This window comes from Propithecus coquereli, unplaced genomic scaffold (genome assembly GCF_000956105.1).
Source record: "Propithecus coquereli isolate 6110/MARCELLA unplaced genomic scaffold, Pcoq_1.0 Scaffold18, whole genome shotgun sequence".
Lineage (NCBI taxonomy): Eukaryota > Metazoa > Chordata > Mammalia > Primates > Indriidae > Propithecus > Propithecus coquereli.
In genome coordinates this window covers 671832-683288 of record NW_012142745.1, presented here as the reverse complement: position 1 = coordinate 683288, position 11457 = coordinate 671832, and the positions used below count along the sequence as shown (strand labels likewise).

Genomic DNA, 11457 nt, shown 5'->3' with positions numbered 1-11457 from the left:
TTGATTTAAAACTTAGAAAACTGTAAATAGGATTCTGTGTTCAATTAGATTTTTTAAAAATTAAAGTTGTCTCCAAGGATATTAAAGAGTAAGATGTTCCATCTGAGGATAGAAAGAAGGGAACAGAGGGGCATGGAGGAAGGGGCCAAGGTGAGGGAATATGGAAGCCATGATAGAGTCTGAGATGGGGGAACAGGGTCCCTACCTCAGGTGAGGGCAGCTGAGTGGGCAGCAGCCCATGCAAGGTGGTGCTTAGCAGCTGCTCCCCGAGGATCTCAGTCAGATGGTGTGCTATGGTCTCCTGCTGTTCCCAGCTGCAGTGGTTCTCCAGAGACAAGATGACTGGGTAGTCTGATGTCTGGTGGTGAGGGGAGGGGACGCTGGATCCAGAGTTCTAAAGCCCTGTCACCTCCTTCTCCAAACACCTGCTTCCTAAGCCCTCCTATTTACTCATTTAAATGGGTATCCTAATTGCTAAACACCTCCAACCCCATTACAGGGTTCAATGAGAGCTTGCTGGGTCTGAAGCCCACCCAGGGACACTATCCGCATCTAAATGGATATCTACATCTTAGGACACCTAATATCTTACCTGTGTCAAGTCCAACCCAGGTCCCTCTGGGACCTTTGAGCATTCTGGTTTATGGTTTATTCACGTTACACTCCTATTATCCTTTGGCCCTACTCACCACTGTCTATTTCCAGTCTATCCTCTCCCAGATGGGTGATAGAGCTTAGAAATAATAATTACTAATAATTTGTAATTACCTCTATGACTACTAATTACTCATAACATATCTAACACTTATTCATAATAATCCTTTAATATTTGCCTGATGCTTTTCAGTTAAGACCTCTTTTACACATATAATGCCATTTGATGTAACCCCCCTGCAGGTCCCCTCTACCCTCCTGAGACCCAGAGTCAGTCACTCTTCCCTCAGACCTTCTTGCCTCACCAATGTTCCCATCCTGGGGCTACTACCTGGAAGGCATACTGTGCTACTGTGGCCACAACATCTTTGAATAGGATGCGGGAGGTCAGGGTGTGTCCATGGTAAACGACGGGTTCCCCACTAGGTCCATCCCATACATCCACCTCTACGCAGCGACACCCCTGCTTCAGGGCCCTGCAAGAAACCCAACCCCCAGAGACCAGAGAGGTCAAGATCTGATCTTTCACCTAGGGACCCTCTCCCCACTCTGGAGAGAACTTACCCACTTACCCATCCAGACCCCTTCAAACTACATCTCCATGGAGCCTTCTCTGTCCGCTGGGACACTGCTGCAGCTCACACTGATCTCCGTCCCATCTCACCCCACCCAACTCAAAATCTCTCCATTATAACGCATCACACATTGGCTCATGAAACTTCTGGTGTTCTTGTTTTATATCCCTATGTAACACCTGGGTTATTCAAACTCTCAGTAAATTTATACCGTATTTTCTCAGCTAGACTCCCTAAAGTAGACACTATATGTTCCACTCATCTCTGTATCCCTTAAAGCTAGTAGTTCAGTGCTGGCACTACAAAGCTATCTTGACTATTCAATCTAATCCATCATTAATCCCAACAAAAGCAGCTACCACTTTTTAGCTATTCACGCATGAATTACCTCATTGGATCTTTACAACAACCCAGATGCTGTTATCATCCCTATTTCATAGATGGGAAAACTGAGGCATAGAGAGGTTAAATACTTAGCCCCAGAGTACCAAGTGAGGGAACTAGGATTTGATTTCAGATGGTCTGACTCCCGAAACTATGTTTTTAACTCCTATGCTCTACCGCCTTCCATTTAACATTCACTTTATTTGTTCATTATAAATCTGTCAGGGCCTCCGAGTTCCAAGACAGTTTCATAGCTTGCAAAAGAGAGAGAAGTTCCATTTACCCATAGAGTTTCATTGCCATTTTCCTATCAGTCTTCAATATCTCCTCCAAGTGCCTCAGGTATCCAAGGACCCTCAGCCACTACCCACCCCCCACAACACCTTCTCAATCTGATATACTCTGACAGTGCCCTTCAGTTTCCCACAGATGATCTCTGTCATTATCTGGACCCATGTCTCCCCCCACTGCACCATATATATCCCTCGACGCTGCTCTGGCCACAAAGCTGGTCTCTCATTAGGTAGGTGTTGTGCGAGGAGTTGATAAAGTAGTGGCTCAGGGGTTGAGTCATATCCTGGTAGATGGGGAGGCAGGCTGGGTTGAAGATGTCTCCATCCTTTGAGCAGAGGTAGCTGAGGAAGCCATCCACGCTCAGCACATGCCGCAGTTTGCCTAGGGTGTGGAGTGGGGAACAGTAGAGTGAGAAGCTCTGAGTAGGAACATCCCGGTACAGCTACAGCCCATCCTCCATCCCTCCCCCTTCAGGGTCCTGCCTTTCCATTCCCAGCCTTCAGAAGCCAAACTTGCTCCACCCAGTGTTTATCAATTCAATCATTCCAACCCTCAGAGAATATTAAAGAGAATCATTGGGCCGGGCGCGGTGGCTCACGCCTGTAATCCTAGCTCTCTGGGAGGCCAAGGTGGGTGGATTGTTTGAGCTCAGGAGTTTAAAACCAGCCTGAGCAAGAGCAAGACCTTGTCTCTACTAAAAATAGAAAGAAATTAATTGGAAAACTAAAAAATATATATATAAAAAAAAAAATTAGCCAGGCATGGTGGCTCATGCCTGTAGTCCCAGCTACTCAGGAGGCTGAGGCAGGAGGATCGCTTGAGCCCAGGCGTTTGAGGTTGCTGTGAGCTAGGATGATGCCACAGCACTCTAGCCCGGGCAACACAGTGAGTCTCTGTCTCAAAAAAAAAAATAAAAAGAAAAAGAAAAGAAAAGAAAAGAAAAAGAAAAAAAGAGAATCATTAAGATAATTTCATTTGGAAGCCACTGGGAACCAAAAAAAAGATCATTCGAACTTTCTACAACGTTCTATTCTGCAATGTCAGATATGGTAGCCTCAGCTACATGTGGCTATTGAGCACTTTGAATGTGGCTTGTTATGACTGAGGAACTGAATTTTAAATTTTATTTGATTTTAGTTAATTTAAATTTAAATAGCCACAATGGAGCTCACAGTTACCATAAGGGACATTACAGTATCCAAAGGGCTAATTTTATAGATGGGGAAACTGTTAAAAACTTGTCAGTGACACAGCCAAGGTACCTATGTCTTCTCCATTGGGCTGTGTAGTTGCCACTAACTATGACCTGAGGTTTTTTCCACCCATATAGCTCCCATGTGAAGTTTTGAGGAGCATTTGTCAACTTTCCCTTAGACTACACTCTAGTTGAGGGATGGGCCCTGTTACTTCTTCCATAACTCTTACCTATCTCAGCCTGGGCTTTATATAATAACAACAATGATGACTAATAGTAATTGAATATTTACTCTATGCCAAGGACATTATATGAAGCATCTCACTAATGCGCTCACTAACATGATGAGGTAAATATAATCCGACATGAGAGGTTAGGTAACTTGCCCCAGGTCACATAACTAGAAATTGGAGAAGCTGGGATTTGAACCCAGGCAGCCAGCTGTCAGAGCCATGCCCTGCACCAGTGGACTGTGCAGTCTCACCAAGAGTTATGTTGCTGCAGGGAGGCTTGAGTGGGGGAACAACTTGACTTTCATGCCCAGCTTCCTAGCTCCAGGTTTCACAAGGCCTGGAGATGGTGAAGAATGACAGGAAGTTGGGCAGGAAGTTTCATTCTTGACAGTTATAACTCAAATTGCTCAGATAAACCCACAGTTGCCAGATACTTTTTATGTTCATTATTTCATTTGATCACCAGTTATTTACAAATGAGAAAACTGAATCACAGAGAAGTTAAGTGACTTTCCCAAGGTCACTCAGTCAATAAGAAGTACAGTGGGGACTTGAGCCCAGGTTTTTTGACTGATATACTACATTCTACGGTCAGAGTGTAGTATCTGATTGTCAAGTGCAAGGGGAGGGAAAACCAAGAGGGGTTGGGGGTAGAATAAATGTAACTGATGTATAACTGGCTCCTGCACTAGGAACAGAAGATCCTATGTCTGCACCCTCTTCAATTTCATTTTCTGAAATGATTGCTTTACAGACTCCATTATTCTCTGAACACTCACACAAATCTGGAACCACTGATTCTATACTTTCTCTTTGACTCTAAGTTCATGGGGGCAGTGTCCTCGTCTGACCTAGGCACTGCTGTATCTCTGGTGCCTAACATAGGCCCTGATATATTACAGGTAGTACTCAATAAGCCTTGGCTGAAGTAGTAAATGAATGAATGAATGAAAGGGAGTGGCAGTTGAGGCCCAGGAAACCTGGATTGCTTGTCCAGCTCTCAATCATCCCATCTCTTACCCTCATTCTCAAGGGAGGCACCAGGTAAGAATCAGATGACCTGGGTTTGAATCCCAATTCCTGTTTCATTAGCTATTGGCTTTGAGCAAGTCATTTGATCTTTCTAAACCCGGGTTTCCTCTTTTATACAATTGACTTAATAACAGAAGCCATTTCAACAGATCACTGTATTAGAAAAGGCATGTAGAGATATTAGTGCATTATGGGATACTTAGCAAAGGTCCAATAAAGATTATTGCTGTTGATTTACAAGGTTTTAGTGAAGATTAAATGAAGTGAGGAATGTGAAAGTGTCTTATAAACCATTTATTATTAATGTAAATTCCTCACACTCTGAAGGGAATGGAGGGCAAGAAATGAGCTTACAGAAAGGGCAAAGGGAGGAAGGTTCGAGGACCAAGAGGGCATATTTTAGCTGCACTTGTTAAAACCTAAGTAATTGGCCTCCTCATCATCCCCCCAGCCAGGGGCTGACTAGCTTTTGGCTCAGGGCCTTAGAAACTTAAAAACCACTTGGAGAATTTGAGGAAAGCCCAGGAAAGGGTACAGAGCCTGCATTTAAAGGGACAGCAAACAGGAGCCATGAAGAAGAACCAGAGGAAAAGGGATCATTTGCACTAAAGAAGAGGCCAAAGCAAGAAGAACAAAGGTTTTCCATTTCCATTGAGGATGAAGTTAATATCGGGAAGAACTTCCTGAAAGTAAAGGATATGAAACATAAGCATAGCAGAGGAAAGGAAACCTGTGGAATCTTCTTCCTCCTGAGAGATCTAGGATTACAGAGGAGACCTCTGTCTTGTCCAGGCAGGCAATGCCTGTTATATTTCAGGAGTGGCTAAATGAGATAATTGGGCAGGGGGCCAGGGTATGGGTAGACTCATCCTCCCCCAACACCCATGTCTGATGCCTCTCCATCTGACTGCTCTTACCGCTGTCTGAAGGTTCATAGCGGTCGATGAGTTCCAGAGCAAGCTCAGGGTCACAGTCTTGTTCTTTCTGCTCCTCTTGGAGGAAATCCAAAAATTCCAGCAAGGTCAGCTTCTGCCCATCAGCTGAAAAGCTTTCAAATAGTTCCTGCACCTCATCACGCTTAGTCAATGCCTTATAGAACTGTACAAATTCTTCTCCCTCTAGAGTCCCAGACTGGGATGTGTCTGCTGCCTGCAAGAGAGGGTTTAGGGAAAGTGGATGAACCCTTTAACGGGAAATTTTATGACCTGGACTTGCCCTGTGAGAATAATCTTACTGACAGACATACTTCCATAAAACATGCTTCCATAAAACTCCCATAGAACTCCTGATATTTAGTGTTCATAGAAGAAATCACTTCAGTAAGTAAAAAGCAAAATTTAGCATGCCATTTGCTACTAGAGAAAATTTTCAACTAGAAAGAGTTAAATCTCCCAAAGATCCCTAAAAGGTCAAAAGACTCCTTCTCCTATTTGCGCACATTCCAACTGGGGCTTTCCATTGCTCCATGTACCTGTGAAATTCTGGCCATGGACAGAGAGGTCCTTGAGGTACAACATAACATATTGTTATTTACATTTCACAGAATTATGACTCATCTTTCCAACAAGACTGAAGGGCAAGAATCATGTCCTATACTTCCCACTGAGCCTGGCATGATGCTAGGGCACATAGTAGAGATTCAACAATTGAGTGTAGCTGATTAGGGTCAGAGGACTTACAGCCAAGGGAAAATGTGGCCTGGCTGGCCCCTGCAAATATTTCCCCAGTAGACTTACCTGGAAAAGATTGAAGGCATATTCTTGGTCCATTTCCACATTCATCAAGTGCAGTAACCGCTGAACTTCTTGGAAAGTCATCCGACCATCCTGGTTTTTGTCTCCACGCTGGAACCAGTCACTCAGCCATCCAGGTCTGAGTTAAGGCAAAAAGCACCATATGTGTGTGTTTGCGTGTGCATGTTAACCCATTGACATCTCTCCCTTGTCTTTGCTGCCAGTTTCTCCCTAGTGCAAATCCATTTCCCATATAGCTTCTAGAATAATCTCTCCAGAGCACCAATCTATCTTTCTTCACTGCATGGCTCAGGTGCCTGCAGAGACCTCCCTGTGGCCTGCAGAAAGAAATTCATATTCCTTAACATAGAAGTTAAGATCTGGCCGGGCGCGGTGGCTCACGCCTGTAATCCTAGCACTCTGGGAGGCCGAGGCGGGCGGATTGTTTGAGCTCAGGAGTTCGAAACCAGCCTGAGCAAGAGCGAGACTCTGTCTCTACTAAAAATAGAAAGAAATTAATCAGACAACTAAAAATATATAGAAAAAAATTAGCCGGGCATGGTGGCGCATGCCTGTAATCCCAGCTACTCGGGAGCCTGAGGCAGGAGGATCGCTTGAGCCCAGGAGTTTGAGGTTGCTGTGAGCTAGGCTGACGCCACGGCACTCACTCTACCCTGGGAAACACAGTGAGACTCTGTCTCAAAAAAAAAAAGAAGTTAAGATCTTGGACCCAGCACGGTGGCTCACACCTGCACTCTGGGAGGCCAAGGTGGGAGGATCACTTGAGCTCAAGAATTCAAGACCAGCCTGAGGAACAGTGAAACCCCCATCTCTACTAAAAATAAAAAAGTTAGCTGGGCATGGTGAGGCATGCCTGTGGTCCTAGCTACCCAGGCTAAGGCAGAAAGATCACTTGAGCTCAGGAGTTTGAGGTTGTGGTGAGTTGTGATGACACCACTGCACTCTAGCCCAGGCGACAAAAGCAAGACTCTGTCTCAAAAAAAAAAAAAAGGAAGTTAAGATCTTCTTTGTGCCTGTGATCTGGGCCCAACCCAACCTCTCAATACATCTCTGTCCTCCTTGCACTTTAGCCAGACTCAACAACTCCCTGTTCTCTGATGTCCCAACTCTCTCTTTCTCTCCTGCTCTTCAGTTGCTCTCTGGGCCTTTACTCATGCTGTTCCCTTAGACCGGAATGCCTTTCCCTCCTCCTCTCTTCATGCTCGTATTCTACTCATTTTCAAGGTCCAGCTCACATGCTATTTCTTCCCTGAAGCTTTTTCAGAACTCTCTCAGGTAGAATTAAATATCCTTCCTTTAAATACTCACAAATCATATAAGTACGTTACCACTTCTGTGGCACTTATTTACACAATTCGATCGTTTCTACTAACTGAAGCAATATCTGAGTCTCATTAATCTTTGTATTCCTATAGCTTGGCATAGTGCCTGTTACATTCTGCTTAATAGATGGTAAATGAATGAATAAACGAACAAACTGGCATATAAACCAGGAAACTTGAAGTGAATCTATGCCACAAGCTTTCTAAGAGGTTGCTTCCCACCCCTATGGTAGTTAATGACACTGAGATCTGTTCAGCTCTCAGGAGCAGCACCTTGTTTGCTCCTCTGCCTCTCATTGGCTCTTCCTTCAATCTTGGGTGTCCTGATTCATGCCCAAACTCTGCCTGGCCATGTCTTTACCATCCCTAGCATCCGTTCCTCCCTCAGTATCTTCAGCCTCAGATTGGCCTGAGCTGTCCTTGCCCTTGCTGGCATATGGACCCTTGGGCCTCTCTAACCCCACACCCCTTCCCACTTTCCCTAGACCTGCAGCATCTGGCTCCTTCAGTGTCCCCCGCCTCCCGCCCCTACTCTGACTCTATCCTGCTGATACTGGTCCAGCTGTTCCTGTTGGTCCATGCTGGTGACGAGGTCCACCAACAGCTGGAGCCCTTGCATCCAGATCTGGGCCTCCTTCACACTGTTGGCCACCAGGTCCAGGTTGGAGCGGCGGCCATGGAAGACAATGGTGAAGCCCTGCTCCAGCGGGAACTCCTCTGCCAGGTTGCGCAGCAACTCAGAATCATGGCCCTTACGCACTGTCTCCACATCAGAGATTGAGACTGCCAGAGAAGAAGCAGGTGGAAGCACTAAGGAAAGGAGTCCAACAGATTATAGGGGCTAAGGGTCAAGGACTAGCACCCTCTTCTCTATGAAGCCACAGAAAGGAGGAACCCCAGTCTCTGCAGGCTGAATCCCAAAAAGCATTAGTACAGAGAGAGACAGACCCCTGGGATTCATGAGTCCATGCAAGTCACTGATGTTTGCGTAGGTAGCATGGCAAGGGGCCTAAGCTAGGAGTGGCAAGACCTGGCTTCCAACCACCAGCTGGCAGTGTGACACAGACCAAAACAACTTAACCCCTCAGTGTCCTCATCTTAAATAATGGATGGTCCCCTTCCATGGCCAGTCCTGATGGTGATCATAGGAGGACTGGTGGGGATGACAAATGGAAACATATTTGAAGGGTAGAAGCAGTTACAACAAAGCATTATATGCCCTAGTTCAGTTTTTCCATTCCAGGTTTGAGGGCTTCCTCTTTCTAGATGCCTAAGAGGGAGCCAGAGAAATACTTCCAGCCCCTTACCTCAGCTGAGGGTGATGTGGATCATGAGCTTTGATTATGTCTCTGAAGCAGACTCTTTTAGATGTGTCCTGTGATCAAATTTTTAGAGGTATCATAAAGAGTTTGGCCTATAGGATGCACACTGTTATGATACATTTTTGTTATTTAAAAATATTTGTCATAATGGCTAACATTTATTAAATGCATCCTGGTTTCAGATCCCATGCTAAGTGCTTTACATGTTAATTCATTGAGTCCCTGTAACCTACTAGGCAGGTACTATTTAATCCCTGTTTTACAGATGAGGAAACTGAAGCTTAGTTTGATTACTTAACTTGTCTGAAGCCACCCAGCTAGAAAGTGGCAGAGCTAGGGCTTTAATTCAGCCAGGCTGATGCCTGAGATCATGCTCTTATAATAATAGTAATAATAGTAATAATAAGATATAAACTTATGATTTATTGAACCTTACTATGTGCTAGGACTCTTATGAGCCCTATATATGCAATAAGTAATTTAATCCTCATAACACCTTATAAGGCAAGTGCCGTTATGATCTCCTTTTACAGGCTCAGACACAGCCACAGTGGGACAGCACAAGGGCACACTATCGTAGGACCCTGGTCCCTCCCCTTCCCTCAGGCTGCAGGGCCCTATCCACCCATGTGCCCAACCCTAGCTATCCAGGTCACTCACAGCTGGGCTTGGCCCTGCCCTTGGCCTGCCGCTCATGCCAGACTGTCATGCCGTCATTCTGAAGTCTGAAGTATCTTAGCTTCTTCCAGGTTTTGGACTTCACCTTGTACATCAGCATGCCTTCCTGCATCAGCAGCAGGTCCTGATGAGTGGTCAGCTCTGAGTCAGGAAAAGGAGGTGCCAGGTAGCCAGCAGGGAGGGTAGAGGGCCCAGGAGGAGCTCTGGAACAGGGGTCCAGACTCCTCCCCTTCCCTGGGCTGTCCCCCAAGCCCTCTTCCCCTGCAAGGGTACTCACGGTCTTGCAGCAGGGATGCCATCACCCACTGCTCCACCAGTTGGCGCCAGAGTCACCTAAAGGAGCAAGGAGGAACAAAGGGCTTCGGGTCAATCTTGAGATCAAGGGAGTAAGGAAAGGAAACTAGTGTTTCCTGGGTGCCCACTATGTGTCAGGCACTTCATCTACATAGTCTGTAGCTATTTTTTCTTCTAATTTGAGTTTGATGACTCTGAGGCTTAAATAGACTAAGCAACCTGCCTCAAATCACATGGGATCTGAATTTAAACCCAGATATAGTTGATCCCAGAGCCTCTGTTTTTTCCCATGGCTATCTCTGGAGAGGGCTAAACCAGGGCAGCTGTCAAACACCACTTTTCTACCAAATACTCCACAATTTACTAGGTAATCTCGTGCCACTCTTTGACTACTTCCCATGCTCTCATTATTAGGAACCATCATCTTGCTGGCTGCCCCCTTTCAGAACCTGGAATCTCTCCGTACCCTAGCCTTCTCTTTTCTAGGTGGAATCATCCCAGCTTTCCTATTCTGGGAGCCCTTGCCATACTCCCATGTAGATTGTCCATCTCCTGAAAGGCTAGAGCAGAGTATTTTTTTTGTCTCTTCTATAACACTTAGTTGTCTTTCACCTTCACATGGTATAAAGCATATTTTATACTCTTTTTCATAGAAGTTATTCTCACAGTTGCAATGGACCAAATAAGTTACACAAGTCTTAGAACAGCACTTTCGAATTTTCCCTACCTACTAAAAAAGGGTACCTCCTTTAAGATATATGCTGTCCAATTTAGGACCTAGTTAAGTTGTCCTAGTAGCTAATAACAAACTTCCCTTGAAAAGAACTAGATTTGATATGTGGCCACAGTGATTTTAGCTCTGCCCCTATAGAAATACTCAACTCTTGACCAGATCAAACTGACAAAACTCATGAAACATAAAGCCCTATGCTTTGTGTGTGTGTGTGTGTGTGTGCGTGTATTTTCTTTTTTTGAGACAGGGTCTTGCTCTGTCATGCAGGCTGGAGTGCAGTGGTGTGATCACAGCTCACTGCAACCTTTAGCTCCTAACCTAAGCTCAAGTGATCCTCCTGGTTCAGCCTCCCAAGTAGCTAAGACTACAGGTGCACGCCACCACACTTGGCTAATTTTATTTTATTTTTTTGGTAGAGACAGGGTTTCTCCCTGTTGCCCAGGCTGGTCTTGAACTCCTGGCCTTTAAGTGATCCTGCCACCTCTTCCTCCCAAAGTGCTGGGATCATAGGTGTGAGCCACTGCACCTGGCCAAGCTCTGTTCTTTCGCATAAGCAAAGAACTCACACTTGAATAAAAATATGTTGTGCTTCTTAATTTAAAAGTTTAAAATTTTGACAGTGGCGAGCATTTAAAACAACTAAAAAAATCCATAAAGCGATCATTCAGTTAGTGTTCCATGAATAAATACATCATGCAATTCAACTCCCTATATTTTACAGATAAAAAACCAGAAGTCCATAAATATGATGTGACTTGTCTGAGGTCACATAGCATATTAGTGTCCTATCTCTCTTCAGGGGAAAGACCCTATAAAGTTATCTAAGAAAGACTGAGACTTCAAGGAGAATGTGTGAGTCACTGAAAATGTAGCTTCCCTGAATACAGGACCTAGAGAAGGCTTTCTAAAGGGGTAGCAGTGTGCAGGTATCCAGAATGAGAGGGGAAGATTGGGAAGCAGTCTCTCAGGAGAGAAATAGTTCAAGGA

At 45.0% G+C, this 11457-nt stretch overlaps 1 protein-coding gene across 1 annotated transcript in view; it reads right to left on the bottom strand.

The window, feature by feature from the left end:
* Positions 1-9742, bottom strand: part of PLCD4 (phospholipase C, delta 4) — a 15858-nt gene extending 6116 nt beyond the window's left edge. Inside the window, exons 1-8 of the mRNA XM_012642566.1 lie at positions 9721-9742; positions 9426-9584; positions 7998-8226; positions 6104-6239; positions 5285-5516; positions 2087-2288; positions 986-1130; positions 206-358 (exon numbers count right to left, since the gene is read on the bottom strand). Of these exons, the coding sequence (XP_012498020.1) occupies positions 206-358; positions 986-1130; positions 2087-2288; positions 5285-5516; positions 6104-6239; positions 7998-8226; positions 9426-9584; positions 9721-9742 (1278 nt within the window). The remainder of the gene's footprint in view (positions 1-205; positions 359-985; positions 1131-2086; positions 2289-5284; positions 5517-6103; positions 6240-7997; positions 8227-9425; positions 9585-9720) is intronic.
* Between the last annotated feature and the right edge of the window lie 1715 nt (positions 9743-11457).